Below are 19,601 nucleotides of genomic sequence, written 5' to 3'. Positions count from 1 at the left end.
ACTCAGTGCTATGAGATGTTACATGGTTCCTTGTTGACTTCCTCCACCACAGAGCTACAGACAGCCAGCAGCCTTCATCGTGACCCAGCACCCTCTGCCCAACACGGTCAAAGACTTCTGGAGGCTGGTGTACGACTACGGCTGCACGTCCCTGGTCATGCTCAATGAGATTGACCTAGCGCAGGTAATGCCTGACCACTTCCCCCTCCTGCATTCACTGCTGTGGACCCTGATTCCAAATCGCATTATTGTGCATTGAGTGAAGGTAGGCTACACGTCATTGCTAAGGTTGTTGTTGTTGTCAATCAGGGCTGTCCTCAGTATTGGCCTGAAGAGGGGATGCTTCGCTACGGTCCTGTCCAAGTTGAATGTATGTCCTGCTCCATGGATTGTGACGTCATCAGCCGTCTCTTCAGAATATGTAACCTCACCAGAGTAAGTGCTCCACTATCTTGTTGTTTTTAGTCGCTGCCATCGAGGTTGATGGTTTGATTGTTATAATGTTATGACGTTCAGAGTCGGAGCCAAAATGGCTGCCGTTGATAATGTATGTGTCTGTGTTCCGCACAGCCTCAGGAGGGCTACCTGATGGTGAGGCAGTTCCAGTACCTGGGCTGGGCCGCCCACAGAGAAGTGCCAGCGTCCAAGCGCTCCTTCCTGAAGCTCATACTGCAGGTGGACAAGTGGCAGGAGGAGTGTGAGGAGGGAGAGGGACGCACCATCATCCACTGCCTGTGAGTGTACACACAAACACACACACCCTCCACCACCACTACCGCCACTACCACCCACACACAAACACCTCCTACATGTATACAAATAAAAATCCCATCATCTCTCCTATCTGCACCCACCGCTTGTATTTGCCAAGTTTGGCAGTTGTGTAGAATAGCATTAGTCACCCAACCAACCTCCCGTTACCACCCTTGTGTTCCTGTGCTGTAGGAACGGAGGCGGCCGCAGCGGCATGTTCTGTGCTATCAGCATCGTGTGTGAGATGATCAAGAGGCAGAATGTGGTGGACGTGTTCCACGCCGTCAAGAGCCTGAGGAACAGCAAGCCCAACATGGTGGACAGCCCGGTAAGACAGGCCAGCAGCTGACTCCAGATCAGTCAAACTGAGTTTCCCCAACAGACGCATCTCTGACTCATATAGTGCCAGTATATTAGCATAGGCCTACGCCACCTCTCATTTCTGGTGATATTCACTTCTGATATTTTCTGGAGAAATTTGGAACCAAGCCAGCCAATAATATGAAGGTATTAGAGAACAGATAGGAACACCTCATGTTAGATTTGTTTTGCAGATGGTTTGGGAACAAATTATAACCAGGTGATATTGACAAAAAATATAGAACAATGATAGTGTTATGGACCACGGACAAATGAACAAAAGAGTCTGTCGAGATTATGAAATAAACTGTTGTGGGTAAACATGAGAGACACCTTGCCACATCCTTTACAGGAAGATGTAAAGGATGCCTATGCATATGTCTGCAGCCCTGTGTCAAAGTCACCTGTTAGCTCCTCAATTCACTGCCAGAGAATAGTTAGAAATAACATATGTTTATGTTCAGAATTGAATATGCCATTCAGTAGTGATTAATCTTGTTATCACCATGTTATTAGTGTATTGTTCATCGTGTATGGTTGTACTGTAGCATTGTGTTTATCGTGTTTTAGCACCACAACGGTTCACACATGATGTGTTTTCATCTGAATAGGAGCAGTATCGTTTCTGCTACGACCTTGCTCTGGAGTTCCTCGAGACATCTTAGCCAAGAAGACGGGACGAAACAGAACTCCAGAACCTGGTAGCCATTCCAACACTACAGATCCTTTGGAGGTGGGCATCGTTGACTAAGCCTATACAGACTGCTATAGATGGTTTTTGGATTTTTTTTGAAAACTCTTTAATGTTTCTAATTGTACTGGGAGTATGATGTGAGTGGTTTGTAAATGTCTCCATTGTACTTCGCCGTGTTCAGTGCCAGAGAGACAAGTGTCGGCCACTAGGCCACATTTGCTTCAATGTCTTTCGCAGATTTAGTTATTTTTTACGTGCAGCCATTGTAAAAAAAAAAAAATATGGGTAACACTAATGCCAAGGTGTTGCATGCTAAAAACTTTTTTTTATTTTTATTTTTTATATTAGCAGCATTATTGTCAACGAACAATATATATCTATATATAGAAGTCAATCACAAATGTGAAAGAAAAAATTACAGCTCTCTATAAGTGCTGACATGTGACATTGGCTTGGTAATGTTTGTATCGTGGACTGATGGCTGACTCATTTTGTTTTTATTTTGTAGCAAATCTTAATCATAAGCCAAAGACTTATGTAAATATGTCTATATGGATAAAGCACATTGTTTGTATCTATCGTTTACTTACATTCCTTTTTGAAGGCTTAAAACAATCATCTTCATTCCATGTTTACCTATGCCTTTAAACTGTAAACATTTAATGTCGTTTTTTTAAAGTATTAAGGTAAATTTCAGTAGTAGTATCTTATTTTCAATGTTTTCTTATCTTCTGTGTGATGTTACAGTGGTTAATTTGTGTAAAACATGCTTGTGAATTCTACCCATGCAGATAGAATATCAGAAGGGCAAGTGACAACCATGAAAGAGTTCTATTTTTTTTCTGATGATCTTCTAACCTGTATTGGTATTTTGGAAAAACAAAAGGAACATGTTAGAGAAATAAAATGAATTATAATCAGTATTAGATACAGCTTGTTAAGATGTAAGCCAACACAGCAGAGGCATGTGTTGGGGCAGCTATACTGATTTGGGACATGAGTGGACCTCCTGGAGAAAAGGAAACAAGTCATTATCGTGTGGAGTTTAGTTATGTTTCATATATTTTATTTTTTTTGTCTGTAATTGTTGGCTTATTGGCTGTAATAAAACATTTAAATATTTGAATAAAATGTAATTGTGTAAGACATCATTAGTATCATCACAGGGGAGTATGTTTGGTTTAGTCATATGTATCATACATTGGCCCACAACTGTTCAGAAACTATGCACCTAATGATTATTTTTATCTGGTCACTAGATATTAGATAAAAACAGATATTTTTGTCTGGAGACGTGCTGTTTTTTTGGTTTTTTTGGTCAGTTCACCTTTAATCCAGTGCTTGCAGAAGTGCAAGTCACTAAAGACTTACAATTGGCATTTTTCTGATTTTATGTTAATCATTGTTATTGTGACTAACTTACAACTCACTGATACAACCTAGCTACTTAGTGAGTTGTGGTTAGTTAGCTGTCTCTGGTTTCCGGAGGCAGAGTGAGGGCTCCTGTAACCTCTGCTGTTGCACTAGTGACTCATACTTGGATGCTTTTTCTTTCTGTGTCACTGATTCGCGTTGTTCACTGTGCCTGACTATGCTATAGAAAGAGAGCCTTAATACTAAAGGATGAGCCCTGGCACACAGGTTACTTGGCCTTAACACACCTCTGGTCAACTTTTTGCTGACCCATGGAGAAGGTGGCGTCTCCTCTCTAGGTTTCCTTCGGTATACTTGTCCGTGTCACCCAGAGATCAAATGAAAAGGATGGCTATGACACTGGATAAGTTCACCCGCTCGGTGGATGCCAAGTCTCTCCCTAGAGTACTGCAGATGCAATCTGGATATTATTTCCAAGGTAAGACCGAAGACATCATTAGCCCTAACTTTACTCACTGGACTGGCATTTTGGAATAAAAAATGATGTAATGTGAATACAAATTAAGATTAACGGCTCACAGTGTATGAAGTATTTTAACATACAAATGATATAAACAAAAGGTATTTCATGTTACAAAATTCAACATAAAACTGTTGACGAGATTATTATTGGAGCAAATTGTGTGCTAACACTTTGTGCTAACTTTCATGAATAAGCCTTTATAAATGCTTATAAATGTGTATACATTAATCATTCATGCTTATTCTTGATAGTTATTAAATGTTACTGCCCTTTACTTATTTTCTGACTTACTTGGATCCATTAATCCACAAGGAGAATAGACTGTCGACTGTTCTTAGATCCATTCAGTGCCACTACACTAGATCCATTGAAATGACTTTCTACCAGGTTCTGGGTATGAGCTGTATGGAAGAGAGGGGAGTTTCTCCTGCGGAGAGCTCCTGAAGGTCATTGGGATCAGTGTTACCAGACTCATAGTGGAACTTCAGTCTGAGGGATCCAAATCCATAACAGTCGATCTATCGCTTGACTACCCAGGTGGGCCCAAAACATCCAAACTGTACCTTGAATATGAAATCTAATTTTTTTTAGGTCAAATGTGTACCTTTATAAAGCATTGTAATGTACATTGATATATTCTGATTTGAATTTCTTAATAAAAGGCTTAATTATTGGGCTTTACCATGTATTGCCGTTTACAGTATACATGTCAATGTCCAAACCTCTCTCTCGGGTTAGAAAGGGACCTTATCAGCATGTGGTTTTGTGCATTGTACCAATAAATCTAATTTAATATATTGCTTTGACTGCCTGTATTGTCAGGCCTTTTCAGGATCGTGACCGACAAGAGGCCATACACCAGTATACAGGAGATTGTTGACTCAGTGCGTATCAGCCCTGAGTGCCTGGGCCAACCAGAGTTCTACTGCCCTGAGAAGCTACAGCTTCCTGAGGGGACCATCCAGGCAGAGGAGAGCTTCAGACTCACTGCTCTTAGGACAGAGCATGGAGACAGCCATGTTGACTGTGAGGTCACGCGGAAAGACTCCAAGCACATCTTCACTGTGAAGCTCTCACACACTGGGGAGTTCTATGAGTGTGCCGACGACCAGTTCTACACCCTCGGGGAGCTGGTGGAGTGTAAAATGTGCAAAGGAAGGAAAAGGACAGTGACTTGGGCCAAGTCTTTGCCGTCAAAGGAGAAGTGCGTGTCTGAGTTGCCAGAGGACTACAGTGGAGAGTTGGTTCTCACACCTGTCTATGAGCTTCAGACGGTATCCAAGTGTGAGTCTCAAACGGACCATTCATATTTTCACTTTACATCAAAGTTATGTGGAATGAAAAAGGCTTTAATTGCCAGATTTTTTTAAAAAGTCACAAAATGTATTTCATGTTTTAATTGCATTTTTCTCATCTCAATGTTAGTTTTCAAGTTAAAGGGAACACACTGCAATATTGACAACTAATGTTCATGAAAGCTACACTGGTCTTAGGTTGTTTCAGAAGCACAGACACAAAAGTAGTCAAAGTTTTGATGTGTAGTCATCATGATGTTCAGGCAATCACGATGCATTGCTACTTTTTAGAAAAAGCACAACAGAAAACTTTATTCAAAGCTGCAGTTCAACGGATTTACTAATGTCAAACCTTTGGCGATCAATTCAATGACTTACAAAATATGTATATATACTGCATTATGTATATATATTTTTGGAAAAACATTTGAATCAGGAATCTTGTTGAAACATTTCTTACAGAAAAGTAGCCTATCATAGCTTGTGCTTGCATACTAAACAAAAATAATACATTTTTTGTTCACAGTTGGGAAGAATGTTGTTTTCATTCCATCCACCCTGGATGTTGAGGTTTTGGACGTTACAGAGGAGAGTGACGGTGCCTGTTTCATGCAGCCTCTGTCCTTCCGTGATGTCTTTGCCAAGCCCAGCGAGTTCTTCCCCTTCAAAGCAGAAGTCATCGAGCCACCATCACAAGTTCAGGAGGAATTGGGTTTCCTGAAATCCTCTAAGCAGGTCATTGTCCACAGTGCCTACCAGGCGAAGAGAATCCTAGCATCTGAGATTCGCAGCGAGGCCCAGAGACGCTTCCTCATCCCAGTGTCTTACAATGGCAGGTTCAAGCGCAGGCCCCGGACATTTCCCACAGCGTATGATCTGGAGGTGGCCAAGAGTAACATGGAGCAGCTGCACGTAGTGGCCACCAGGGCCTTTGAGACCCACTACGAGGGGCTGTCCTCGGTGCTGGTGGGAGACCAGTACCTGGTACACAAGATGGAGACAAGCGAGGTGATCTACGGAGACAAGAGGAAGACGGTGGAGGCCCTGGCCTGTGAGAAGATGGTGGGGAAGAAGTACGAGGCCGTGTTGATCCCCATGTGTCTGGACGGGGGTTTTGTGGAGGTGGTCCACGACAAGAAGCAGTACATGCTCTCAGACATCTGCCACAGGTTCGCCCTGCCCTTCAACGTCAAGGTGTCCAGGAGGGACCTCTCAGTGAAGGAGGACCTCTTGGCTGGGGCCACGGGGCTGCAGTTGGAGGAGGAGATCACTGACCCTTACCTTATTGTTTCCACCCTGGACCTGGCCCAGTGTTGGGAGGTGCCTGTCAACCGCACCAACATGGCCTTGCAGCTTCTGGAGCGGTGGAATGGCCCAAAGCTGACCCAGGGCGAGGCCGTCCGCTCAGCTGTAGAGGAGATAGGAGAGGACTGCTACTTCACCCTGAGGAGGTATGTCAATGCCAGCGTGCTGCCTCCCCCTCGACCACCCAAGAGACCCCAAAAGCACTCAGAAGATACAGTGAAACTGCCGCCTCCCAGGCCGAAGAAGCCAGATCCCCCCTCTCCAAAGGTGAGTCGGCCATCCATTGTATTTTATGCCTTAATAAACAATAACAACAACAATAGCTATCAGATGTATTTTAACGAAAAGTTATATTCAATCGATTACAGTACTAATTCTTTGTGTGGTCTGTGTTATTATATTGAAGAGCCCACATACAGCCAATACAGCCAAACCAGCATCTAGCTGTGCAGAACAGAACACCCCTCCACCAAGAAATGAAACTTCCAAAACAAGTCTGGTCACAGTGCCTGATTCAGGCCCACAAAAAGGTGTGTCTATGTTTCTATATTCTATCAGAATACTTTTGTTGAATTTTCAACACGCTTGAAGGATAGTGGTAAGCAAAATTGCAGCAGACTCATTTTGCTACTTAATTGTCAGCTGTCAATATAAATACGTTCTAGATTTTGGAAAGCAACTGATAACTAATATTATAAACTGGGTGGTTCGAGCCCTGAATGCTGATTGGCTAACAGCCATGGCATATCAGACCATATACTGTACCATAGGTATGACCCAAAAAATATTTTTTACTGGTCTAATTAGATTGATAACCAGTTTATAATAACAATAAGGCACGTCGTGCCTAAGAACAGCCCTTATCCATGGTATATTAGCCATATACCACACCTCCTCTGGTCTTATTGCTTAATCAATCTCTATGTCAAAAGCTTGACTTTGATTCTCATGCCTTGTTGTGTTTGTGTTCTCTCCTCAGCCACCGGTGAAGAAAACAGTCCTCAGCACCAGACAATTAAATAGGATGATGATGGCACTAATGATTATGAATACATTGATGAGGATGAACTTGCCAGCATCAGGAGAAAATTGAATGACCAAAGTATTCACAGCAAGAGAAAAACTATAAACACATATGCCATGCAGACTGCGAAACAGGTTTAGGAAATTAGAGAATCAATGGATATCTTTAGGATGGAATAGAATCAATGGATATGATGAATATCTGATACATATCCAAGCTTAAAGTTTGAGTGTGAAGATCAATGAACATTTTGGCATGTGAGATATAATGTTCAAATTTCAAGCAACATTTATTTATCATTGTTATTATGCACTTTATACTGAGCCACTCTTCCATGTAAATGTATTATTATAGTCATACAATAAATGCATTGTTTGTACATTAATCAACAAGGTCTTTTGTCTACTGTGGAAAAGGAATAATGGCAAACACAGGAAGTGTAAATGAGCACAGTGTGAGTTTTATTCATTGGACTTATGTGCTGAAGCCTGAGCAGCTGCGGGCCATCTCTGTCAGAATGGAGACGAAGGTGGAAACAGCGAATTTAGGGTCCAGGATCAGATTCTGTAGGAGCTCCCGGCCCTTCTCCCGAGCCTTGTCAGAGCACATGGCTGAGCGCCACATCTTAACCGGAGAGCCCACTGTCACAAGGTGAACAACAACTGGTTAAGAAAATGTGATCAAGTAACCTGATGCAACTGAATTGGTACTGTAGATCTCTCAATTTCAATACACTTCATACATGTCACCACTAGAGGGAGACTATAGACTTCATTTTATCACTGACTGGTGTCTATCATCTCAATTTCACTCTGAAATGTTCCTCTACTCTTCATACAAAGAATAATAAAATATATTTTTTAACATCCATCTTGGGGGACTAAAAGTAAAAGTACTCACAAAGAATCGTGTTCATCCTGGCCATCCAGCCAAAGATATAGAGGTTGTGGTTCTCCTCTGTGCTTAGGTCATCTATGTTAGGAGCGCTATCCCCCTCCTGAAGCACCCTGCTGGGCAGAGGTCTCATGAAAAGCACAGAGTTATTCAGGCTGGACTGGAAGTACGCAGCTGCCACGTAATCTGCAGCGTTCATCCAGCTTTTGGCGAATGCAACCTCTGGGCTGGAATAGTAGCTCATCCTGTAACAAAGATCAAAGGTGTGATTACAAGGACTAAATTGGGACTCAAAAGATTGAATCAATAATCTTTTTAATAAATAATAATCAATAATTAAGGTAAAAGCTGATTGAAGGACAGAGTCCTATATTTAATTTGAACTCAACATTGTGTCAGAGTACCAGAGTACCAAAAATGAAGACAAATGGTGATGAACTGTATCACTTAATGTTTCTACTCACTTTGCCTTGCAGCTGGATGAGGCAGTATTCAAAGAGAGCGTTTCACCTGCCCAAAAGGCACCTAGAATCTGGTCCCTTTTCTCAAAGTCAGAAATCTCAGATGCGCTAACATCTTTCAGGGTCTAGAATGGAAAGGTAGCATATTATAAACCAAGAACAGCAAATAATTCTATGCATTCACCAATGGGTCACATATGAACAGTGACTTAAGGGCTCGATTCAATCAGATCTACTTGGCGGTGCAGCTGTCAGAGCCACAAGTGGCTCCTTGTTATACTTAAAGCGGACATTGCTATTTACAAGTTTGAACACTGGAATGTGAGACCTAATCTACACCTCGATTAGGGTGATAGAAGTCATTATTTCGTTGAATGATTGTTCAATTTAAGCGTAATTGTTTCTATACGGCCGTCACCTTCGCGTTCTGAAAGCGAGTTGGACGGGTGTGGCTTCACGATCACAAGAGCAGCTGCTCACCGATCTGACGGCTCCAACATAGTTCCACTTCTGACAACTGCCAAAACATCCACTACACGGGTGTCTGCTATCGACGATTGATCTGATTGAGTCTAGGCCTCACTCAACTAAAATAACAAACCGGTTTTATCTCCTAGGGCAAGAAGGAACATGCTTCCCATGGGGAAGTTCATTGAATAGCTTACCTGGAAGAATTCTTCCCATTTGGCCATGAGGTCTGGGTTCTTAGCAGAGCAGTCTGTGTAGGAGGTGCAGTAGTCTTCAGCTGCCTCAGCTGGTGCCTGTACCTGGACCTGAATGAGACCATCTCCAATCAAGCCTTTCTGCACAGCAGCCAGGAACGGGATCACTGAGAGGTAGTAGTTCACACCTGGGGAGGGAGAGAAGGAGCGAGAGAGAGAGAGAGTTTACTAATGGTCTGTTATTGAAGTGTAGGGCTACACACATGGCCTGCGTGGTTGAATATGTGTCACAGTGCTTACATGCCCACCAGCTATTAGTGGAAATACACATGGGATCTCCTTCCTGTCCACATATTGTAGCGCCAGTGGGGTCAACCAACCGCCCTACGGGAACAGAAGCGCATTCAGTCACATCACTTTCCCCATGAAATCCTTTGATAAACCATCTGATCGAGACAACTGAGAAACGTAGTCAACATTATTGTGTATTACAGTTATCACAAAAACAATGTGCATATATTCAACTCCCCAAAGCTACTTAATGAAGGGCCGACATACCTGATCTGAGTTTCCAGGCCAGCTGCAGAGGCAGACCCCACAACGGGCTGGCACTGTCATTGGTTCCCATGGAGGCCATATACTTGTCAGTGGAGCCCACCAGTATCCTATACAGACTCATCCTCTGCAGGGCATTCCAGGGGTTGATTGTGACCACATTGTCCGCCTGAGGCAGGTCCGACAGCTGGCTGGGTGCCTGGTCCCAGAGGATGGGGAGGCCATTTTCAGTGAGCACTGCTGCGTTGGCCCACAGGGCAACTAGCTGAAGCAGGGAGAGGGTCCAGACACACTGCATACTGGCTACACCTGGATAAGTAACAGTTCCCCCTTTTTGTACTGGAGTGGTCAGTGCACTTTGGCCTCACAACATCGCATGATAGAGAAGGGGGGTCGGGGGTAAATCCACTGTAAACAGTACTTATCGTGCCGTTTTTTTGTGATTCCTGTTTGTTTATGCTTATCTATGTTTACAGCGTTGCTGCACAGCTATTTTCGATCAGGTTCAAGTCCGGGCTTTGGCTGGGTCACTCAAGGACATTCAGAGACTTGTCCCAAAGCCACCTCTGAGTTGTCTTGACTGTGTGCTTAGGGTCGTTGTCCTGTTGGAAGGTGTGGCTTAGCCCCAGTCTGAGGTCGAGCACTCTGGAGCAGGTTTTCATCAAAGATCTCTCTGTACTTTGCTCCGTTCATCTTTGCTTTGATCCTGACTAGTCTCCCAGTCCCTGTCACTGAAAAACATCCCCACAGCATGATGCTGCCGCCACCATGCTTCACCGCAGGGATGGTGCAGGTTTCCTCCAGACGTGATGCTTGACATTCAGGCCAAAGAGTTCAATCTTGGTTCCATCAGACCAGACCTTGTTTCTCATGGTCTGTGAGTCTTTAGGTGCCTTTTGGCAAACTCCAAGCGGGCTGTCATGTGCCTTTTACTGAGGAGTGGCTTCCGTCTGGTCACTCTACCATAAAGGCCTGATTGGTGGAGTGCTGCAGTGATGTTTGTCCTTCAGGAAGGTTCTCCCATCTCCACAAAAGAACTCTGGAGCTCTGTCAGAGTGCCCATCGGTTTCTTGGTCACCTCACTGACCAAGACCCTTCTCCACCGATTGCTCAGTTTGGCCGGGCGGCCAGCTCTACGAAGCGTCTTGGCGGTTCCAAACTTCTTCCATTTAACACTTGTGTGGTGTTCATGTTTTTGTTATTCACCCAATGTTTGCGGGTCTGATGGACCCACAGCATTGTTGGGTTTTTAAAACAATACAGCTATAACAATTTACTTGAAAATACTTAATACGTAGATGTTGACTGAAATAAATGACAAGCAATATAGACAGCATACATGGTTAATATTTGCTTTTTACCTCTGCAAGATCACATTTATCAATAAAAGCTGTATTCATTTTTTGATAATTTTATTTTTGTAAACAAAAATCTATTATAATCAAGACATGGGTAACAATACAACAAATATTGTTGTTGAACTCAAATATACTAATTGATAAAAAAAAGCATATTTTTGGAGATTTCTTTTTTTGAACTTGTGGAGTTATGTCACACATGCAGCTAACAAAAACATATGGAAGTGTCTGCTCTACTCAAAATTACAACCAACTAATCACAGTGTTACCGCAAAAATGGAAGAGGAAAGTGGAAGGGGGAGAAAGTAAGGAACTTGTTTGTCGGCCCTGCATTAAAGACCACAATTGGTTAAAGAAAATTGTGATAAATAAAAAAGTATACCAGTTTCATTAGGGAGGAGGTCAGAGACAGCCTATAGGGAGGAGGTCAGAGACCTGACCATGTGGTGCAAGGACAACAACCTCTCCCTCAACGTGATCAAGACAAAGGAGATTATTGTGGACTACAGGAAAAGGAGGACCGAGCACGCCTCCATTCTCATCGACGGGGCTGTAGTGGAGCAGGTTGAGAGCTTCAAGTTCCTTGGCGTCCAGATCACCAACAAACTAACATGGTCCAAGCACACCAAGACAGTGAAGAGGGCACGACAAAACCTACTCCCCCTCAGGAGACTGAAAAGATTTGACATGGGTCCTCAGAAGGTTTTACAGCTGCACCATCGAGAGCATCCTGACGGGTTGCATCACTGCCTGGTATGGCAACTGTTCGTCCTCCGACCACAAGGCACTACAGAGGGTAGGTGCGTAGGTCCCAGTACATCACCTGGGCCAAGCTTCCTGCCATCCAGGACCTCTATATCAGGCGGTGTCAGAGGACGGCCCTAAAAATTGTCAAAGACTCCAGCCACCCTAGTCATAGACTGTTCTCTCTGCTACCGCACGGCAAGCAGTACCGGAGCGCCAAGTCTAGGTCCAAGAGGCTTCTTAACAGCTTCTACCCCCAAGCCATAGGACTCCTGAACAGCTAATCAAATGGCTACCCAGACTATTTGCACCCCCCCCCCCCCACGCTGCTGCTACTCTCTGTTATTATCTATGCAAAGCCACTTTAATAACTCTACCTACATGTACATAGTTACATCAATTACTTCAACACCGGTGCCCCCTGACTCTGTACCGTTACCCCCTGTATATAGCCCCGCTATTGTCATTTACTGCTGCTCTTTATATTTCACCTGTTGTATTCAGCGCATGTGAAAAATACAATTTGATTTGATATCTATGTTTACTTTACAAAGTTTTCCTGAATCAAACTCTGTCCTGCATGTGGGCTTGGGGTTCCTGGAGTTTACTGACGGTTCTGTTGTTATATGTGTCTGCAGCATAAACTTACAGTTTATGTAACCGTGCATGATGTGCTGCCTGACCCTTGGACATAGGCATAGAACACTTATTTAACAGGGGAAATCACTGTTGTATAAGACAAATCGAAGGTAGATAAAGTTTTTGTTTAACAATAGAACACATATAACTTTATTTATTCAGTGATGCAATAAACCAAATTGTCCAACCAACTTTTCAAAAAGCCTGTGGGAAGCATCAGCCTCAGGAGCAAGACTAGATGTTTGTTCATTAAGCTTCCGTAGTACACAGAGCGCATTTAATTGTGTTGTATAAAACGTGGCTAATGCACCAGGTTGTCAAAACAGCCAGGTAAACATCAGGCTGTGTTAGGAGCTAATGAGTCCCCTGGTTGGGAAGGTGTGAACAGCATGACTGGCGAGGGCCAGAGGTAGAGTTTACCATTGGAGAAACTGCACACAGGGACTGACAGGAAAAACAGTCATAATGAGAGGGCTCAAGTTACAGTCTGTCTAATTTGACACTTTCTTCTGCATCAGACCATTGCATTAGTCTCTGAATAACAAAGACATATTAAGACTACGTTGATAGACAAGAAAGAACACATAACATGTTTATTTCAAAATCTCACATGAAGGAGGAAACGTATACTGTACATATCAATCACTGAAAGTGTTGTATTCAATGCCTTTGGCAGGTACTGGTGTACAGTATATACAATGATGCAACTGTGACATATATAATTGTGACTTGTAGGGTCACTGAGATTCACTAACATACCCCCCCACAGAAAATCGACTTGGATAATTCCTAAGTCAAAATTCATAACATACCAAATACCTCTGTAGCCAAAATGTGTTCCTGATTTAAAGGAGGTTAAGCTTATAAAGGGTTCATAAAGCCGTCATAATCACTACATACATGTGTTACAAAGCAGCTTTAACCATATGTCATGCTTTATAAAGGGTTCATAAATGTGCCTTAACTGTGTGACATAATCACCAATGTCAAATGTGACTGACGTAACCCACTAGGTTGAATATAATCATGTGCTTTATAAAGGGTGACATGTTGTACTGAAGGATGGCACGCGCTCTAACGTGAAGTTATTTTAGTCACATTACACCTAATCTCGTTCCCAGACACTTCAGCCCACATGCGCAGAAGGTCTGCTGGACCAACGCATCAAACTTCTCCTTCACTAGGTAGGGTTAGGTTTAAAATCAAATTTTAAGAAGATACATTGTGGAAATGGGCAGGGTTTAGTCATAATTATGACTTTTTGACTGTGTTAAGTATTCAGACCCCTTGACTTTTTTCATATTTTGTTACATTACGTTGCCTCATCAATCTACACACAATACCCCATAATGACAAAGCAAAAACAGTTTTTTAGACATTTTTGCAAAAACGGAAATATTACATTGACATAAGTATTCAGACCCTTTGAAAGAGAAGCCACGTTCTCCTGTTTCATCATTTATCCTGTGTTAAAGGAACTATTATCTGCTGCACCAGTCCCAAAACGGACCTGTAACAGATTTTGGGGGCTCGTCTGGGATTGGCGCCACCTGTTGGCCAGTGATAGATAACATCTGGGACCAAGACGGATCTGTGGCTGAAATCCATGTCACGGACAGACTGATGTGAGCAGAGACTGATTCTTGATTCTGGACTGTGCTGACCGTTCGTGAAGAAAATGAAGAACTTACAATGTCGGACAGTGGAAGGAAGAGCCTGGTATGGGACATCAGGAAGAGCCTGCTCAGCCTGTCAACAAAGGAACTTTTTCATATTGACAATACCGTGGGTCACGTTCAAGACAAAGACCTGTCAGAGCTCGAAAAGGGTGATCATGAAGGTTGCTTTGATTATATCATCGCCTTTACGTACAGTAAGTCATTACTTAAGTCAGAGGATGCCGGTATGGTTGAATTGTTGGCTTTGAAAGATAATGTTGATGCTGTTATACAGACTCATAATGTAACACCACTGTTTGACCCAAGTGATAATATTGAGCTGTGCGACACACTAACAATCCCTCCACCTACTGAAATAGCTCATGCAGTCACAGCTAGTCTCGTTGATGCTACTCCATTTATTAAGATGGCTCATACAGTCAGAGCTAGCACAGTCAAAACGACACCAAATACTGATTTACATAGAGTGCTCACAAGCTACGAGGAGCTTAGCCATTGACTTCTACGACATGTTACCGCACCTACCTCACAGCCGGTGTCCACACCGCCCTCTACAACACAATACAGTGACACGCCATGCAGAAGCCTGTAGTCTGCGCTGACGACACACCCAAAATACGAGAAGGTGATCTCCTTAAGAGACCTCTCCCACCTCCTACCATCGTAGAGAATTCAAAATACAGGGGGGTCAAATTGGTGACTGCACATCAGACATCACCTACAACAGTGTGTGTAAGCAGATAGAAGGAGGAAGGAGTCAAAGAAGACTTCAATGATTCGGAAATGGTCAGAGACTTGCTCAGAATAATAAAACCAGGAAATTTCAAAGACATTTTGATGAATAAAGAGGAAATGACAGTAGCGGAGCTCAAGGGGTTCCTACAGGCCCACTTAAGAGAAAAGAACAGTACTGAACTATTCCAGGAGCTAATGTGCACTAGGCAAAATGAGCAAGAGACACCACAACAGTTCCTCTAAAACAACGAGTCCTGTTCTCATCTAAATTACCTGACGCAGGCATAAAATACAGTGCCACTGTTCAAGATGTTTTCCTACACACTGTGCACCAGGGGCTTGGGCGTAAATACACAGACATTCGCCGAGAACTAAAACCCCCTACTCTCAGGTAACGATGTCAGTGACGAGACAATATTGAGACGTGTGATGAGAATAATGAGTGAGGAAAGTGAGAGACAATGAAGGCTAGGCCCCATGCCTTGACAACACACGTCATATGCGCGCAGTTAGGAGTTGTACCAGACTCCAGTGCCAATCTAGAGGCATCTGGGCGTAGAACCCAGATTGACACCATACAACATCTTTTAGCCAAAATAGATGCACTCACCAGCATTATCGATTCAATGAAACAGTCAATACCGCAACAGCAATCAGATCATATGTGCCGATGTCCCACGAGTAAAACAACGCAGCCTAGATGAGAGAAACCTTAAGGCTGTTCACAATGTGTCGAACAGGGTCTATCTAATTGTAGTCATTGCTTCTTCTGCAGTGAGGAAGGTCACAGGGCCATGGGCCGTCTAAAGAAACCCAAAGTGCCGGGGAAACTGGAGCCAGTCACTGTGGGGGCCTCGACAACCATCCCAGGCTAACAGTGTCCAAAGAACTGAACTTAATGCAGAGCCATGAGGTAATCCCAATACTCCTCCCTGTATCACGCCAGAAGAAGTCAGCATACAACAAAGACCGAGAAAGACCTCCACTTTACCCTCACCAGACCCACCAGCTGCTAAAAATGAACACGTTGCAAGACTCATAGGGAGAAGAGCCCCGACCCAGTGTAACTTGAATGGCTTAGCAGTGAGTGCTTTGCTTGACAAAGGAGCTCAAGTCAGCATGATAGATCATATTTGGAAAGACAAATACCTACCTGATCTGGATATTAGACCGCTCATTGAAACGAGTTGGAGGTGTATGCAGTAAATGGAGACCTCATCCCTTTCGACAGTTGGGTTTGCCATAACAGTAAACTTACCTGAGAATGAGGACCCCAGCCTGTTAATCAACGTCACTTTCCTAGTGAGTAGTCTATGACTGGAGAGGCCATTGCTTGGGTTCAACGTACTTGGAGAACTGGTCCAAGGAAAACCAGAGACTCATACCTACCCTCATTACCCTACTCTGTGGGGCCATCTCTGTCCTGATTGACAAAGCAAAGACCATTGTGAGCTGTATGCAGACCATAACACCCAATGTGCAGCAAGGACGCCTGAGAGTTGGCCATCAGGACATAGTCATTACCGCTGGCCAGGTAGCTTGGTTTAAGTGTAGAGTTCCGCTCACTATGGACCAATCCGATGCCCTGGTGTTGTTTGAGCCAGATGAAAACAGTATGCCGCTACAGCAACTGGATATGGGTGAAGGCTTGCTAGAAATCCAGGACCCAAGGAGGCCATATGTAGCAGTGCCTGTAGGCAACAACACAAAACACAACATCATCCTGCCAAGAAAGACAGCTCTGGGCAGTATTCAGCCCGTTCAGGTGGTTGAAACAGACTCATCAAGCAAATCAGAGTTCAATGTGAAGGTCAACAGTGTTAACACCCCACCAGCTGATGGAAACCCGTCACTGTGGCACCCGCCAGTTAGCATCAGTCACCTAGATGAGAAGCAGCAAGAGACAACCAAGAAGATGTTATATGAAGAATCAGCAGCACTTGCTTAAGACAGCAATGACCTTGGGTGTATTCCAAGCCTACAAATGTCACTCAACCTCAAAGATGAGATTCCTGTGCAGAGAGCGTACTCGTCAGTCCCGAAGCCATTGTTCCAAGAAGTTAGGGGATATATTCAGTATCTTCTGATGAAGGGGTGAATAGTGAAATCTAAGTATCCTTACTCCGCTCCTGTTGTGTGCGTCCGTAAAAAGGATGGTACGTTGCGCCTCGGTATTGACTACCGTCTGTTAAACCAGAGGACGGTACCTGACAGGCACCGATTACCCAGAATCCAAGATCTGACAGACACCCTTGGTGGCTACTCCTGGTTCAGCATCTTGGAACAGGGAAAAGCCTACCATCAAGGTTTCATAGCAGAGGGTTCTCGACATCTCACCGCCTTCATCACCCCCCGGGGACTATGAATGGGTGAGAATTTCATTTGGACTCTCCAACGCACAAGCAGCATTCCAGAGGAGCATGGAGGAGATGCTGAGCTCCTTCAGGGATGAATGTTGTATACCATACCTGGACGTTGTCCTTTGCTATAAAAAGTCATTTGGGGAGCATGAGGACGGAATCCGGAAAGTCCTCAAGGCTCTCCAACGCCATGGAGTGAAACTCCGGCCAGAGAAGTGTAAACTCTTCCACCGGGAGGTCCGGTACGTGGGGTGCCTCGTGTCGGCCGAAGGGGATTGACTCTAAGCACCTGGAAGCTGTGCGGTCCCTGAAAACCAAGACACCAAAGACAGTGGGTGACGTCAGGAGGTATGTTGGTACCGAAAGAGTACTCAACCTTGCTAGAGAGAGGTTCTACTGGCCATATGTAAAGAAGGAAATCGAGAACTATGTCATAAGGAAATGTCCGTGCATAAAGCAGAAGAAACCTGCCATGCATGTGCGAGCACCTATGGGTAGCATCACGTCTAGCTCACTCCTCGAGCTCATCTGTCTTAATTACTTACATCTGGAGACCAGCCGAGGAGATTATGAGTATATTCTGGTGGTGGTTGATCATTTTACAAGATTTCCTCAAGCTTACCCGACAAAGAGTTTGAGATTGAGCTGTTCCGTACACTCCAGCAGTTGTCGGGGGTTGGCCATTCCCGAACATCACCATACCATGCCCAAGGTAACCCAGCTGAGAGATTTAACCGCACCTTGCTACATATGTTGCGAACGCTGGTAGACAAAGAGAAGGAGAGATGGAAGGACCATCTTCCGCAAATTGTACACGCATACAACTGCACCCGACATGAGTCCACTGGTTATTCACCCTGCTATTTGCTCTATGGTCACCATCCACGCCTTCCAGTAGACTTGTTGTTTGGCTTGTTGAGAGAGGGAGACCCAGTCGCACACAAGAGATATGCAAAAGAGTGGGCAGGAAGAATGACTGAAGCATATCGGATTGCAAACGAGAACAGCAAGTAGTCAAATGCTAGAGATGAAAGGGGTAGTTCTACAACCTGGAGACCGAGTTCTGGTTAGGAACCTCAGTGAGTGGGATGGGCCCAGGAAGCTAAGATCATACTGGGAGAAAGTGATCTAAGTAGGGAAGGAACAGTTTGCAGACAATCTGGTATACATAGTATACAATCTGGTATACACATCCCGAGGTGGGAGACAGGCGTAAAACCAGAACACTGCACAGAAACTTGTTACTACTTGTGAATGATTTAAAGGTTGAACCTCCACCACCTTGTCCAACTAAACCAGCACCAGAGAAGCGTTCTATGCAGAGAAACAGACACTCAAGATTCAGTGATGTGGAACAACATACTCACAATGGGGACACATCTGTGCAATGCAATCACACCCTACAGTGAACACACTCGGCGGTGTCACACACAGTGCGCCTTACTTACCAGTATGGGAAACACCTTACTACATTCCTCAACCCTACTCACTTGCACCTTACATGCGGCCCACTTACATGCTATTGATGAAAAAGGAGTTTTCAGATTTTGAGGTTTAGATTTTGAGTTTTGGGAATGTCAGGAGACAGTTTATTTTTGTCAGGGAGTGTGTGACGCACAAAAAATGTAAGTTCACATTTGTGTTTATATACTGTTTCTTTGTATTGGGGTAGAATGATTTTACTGAAATGTCAGTCCTCCAAGGTCTCGCCATTGCGATGCGTTTATACTACTGTTGGCCAGTAGGGTGCAGTGAGACGTGCTCGATTCGCACTGGGTGTTACAGCTGTCGTCGGAATGAGACCAAGGTGCAGCGTGGTAGGCGTACATTTTGAATTTATTAAATGAACACCAAAAAAACAAGAAAGATAAACGACACGTAAAGTATAGTAGCGCTAAACAAGCAACTAACAAAAACAAGATCCCACAACAGAAAGTGGGAAAAAGGGCTGCCTAAGTATGATTCCCAATCAGAGACAACGATAGACAGCTGCCTCTGATTGGGAACCATACTCGGCCAAAAACAAAGAAATAAACAACATAGAATGCCCACCCCAAATCACACCCTGACCTACCCAAATAGAGAAATAAAACGTCTCAGGGTGTGACACTGGGACTATATGCAATCCTGCACATGTGTGTTCTCATAATTGAGAGAACCTTTTAAAGAGAAGCCACATTCTCCTG

At 43.9% G+C, this 19,601-nt stretch overlaps 3 protein-coding genes across 3 annotated transcripts in view; 2 read left to right on the top strand and 1 right to left on the bottom strand.

The window, feature by feature from the left end:
• The window catches only part of LOC120019690 (receptor-type tyrosine-protein phosphatase kappa), a 165,806-nt gene extending 162,848 nt beyond the window's left edge, over positions 1-2,958 (top strand). Inside the window, exons 26-30 of the mRNA XM_038963078.1 lie at positions 53-184; positions 310-435; positions 571-734; positions 946-1,081; positions 1,725-2,958. Of these exons, the coding sequence (XP_038819006.1) occupies positions 53-184; positions 310-435; positions 571-734; positions 946-1,081; positions 1,725-1,778 (612 nt within the window). The 3' untranslated portion in view covers positions 1,779-2,958. The remainder of the gene's footprint in view (positions 1-52; positions 185-309; positions 436-570; positions 735-945; positions 1,082-1,724) is intronic.
• Positions 2,959-3,559: 601 nt separating this feature from the next.
• On the top strand, positions 3,560-6,828 carry LOC120019688 (protein THEMIS-like). Its single transcript, XM_038963076.1, has 4 exons — positions 3,560-3,659; positions 4,092-4,241; positions 4,527-4,988; positions 5,526-6,828. Exons 1-4 carry the CDS (start codon positions 3,560-3,562, stop codon positions 6,746-6,748), a joined length of 1,935 nt encoding a protein of 644 aa, XP_038819004.1. The 3' UTR covers positions 6,749-6,828.
• A 938-nt stretch (positions 6,829-7,766) lies between these two features.
• Positions 7,767-10,219, bottom strand: leg1.1 (liver-enriched gene 1, tandem duplicate 1). Its single transcript, XM_038963077.1, has 6 exons — positions 9,904-10,219; positions 9,646-9,729; positions 9,349-9,533; positions 8,687-8,808; positions 8,229-8,467; positions 7,767-7,969 (listed from the first exon to the last, which is right to left on the bottom strand). The coding sequence occupies exons 1-6, from the start codon at positions 10,196-10,198 to the stop codon at positions 7,803-7,805; spliced, it is 1,092 nt and encodes a 363-aa protein (XP_038819005.1). The 5' UTR covers positions 10,199-10,219; the 3' UTR covers positions 7,767-7,802.
• Positions 10,220-19,601: the final 9,382 nt, after the last annotated feature.

The sequence above is a fragment of the Salvelinus namaycush genome, chromosome 24 (assembly GCF_016432855.1).
Source record: "Salvelinus namaycush isolate Seneca chromosome 24, SaNama_1.0, whole genome shotgun sequence".
In the NCBI taxonomy this organism is placed as follows: Eukaryota; Metazoa; Chordata; class Actinopteri; order Salmoniformes; family Salmonidae; genus Salvelinus; species Salvelinus namaycush.
Note: the sequence above shows the minus strand (reverse complement) of the source record. Positions and strands in the feature narration are given on the sequence as shown.

Coding starts and splice junctions, on each gene's coding strand:
- LOC120019688 (XM_038963076.1), top strand. CDS start 3,560: ATGAAAAGGATGGCTATGACACTGGATAAGTTCACCCGCTCGGTGGAT. Junction 3,660..4,091: donor ATCTGGATATTATTTCCAAG/GTAAGACCGAAG, acceptor ACTTTCTACCAG/GTTCTGGGTATGAGCTGTAT. Junction 4,242..4,526: donor TCTATCGCTTGACTACCCAG/GTGGGCCCAAAA, acceptor CTGTATTGTCAG/GCCTTTTCAGGATCGTGACC.
- leg1.1 (XM_038963077.1), bottom strand. CDS start 10,198: ATGCAGTGTGTCTGGACCCTCTCCCTGCTTCAGCTAGTTGCCCTGTGG. Junction 9,730..9,903: donor GGCCTGGAAACTCAGATCAG/GTATGTCGGCCC, acceptor CTGTTCCCGTAG/GGCGGTTGGTTGACCCCACT. Junction 7,970..8,228: donor CAGGATGAACACGATTCTTT/GTGAGTACTTTT, acceptor ACCTTGTGACAG/TGGGCTCTCCGGTTAAGATG.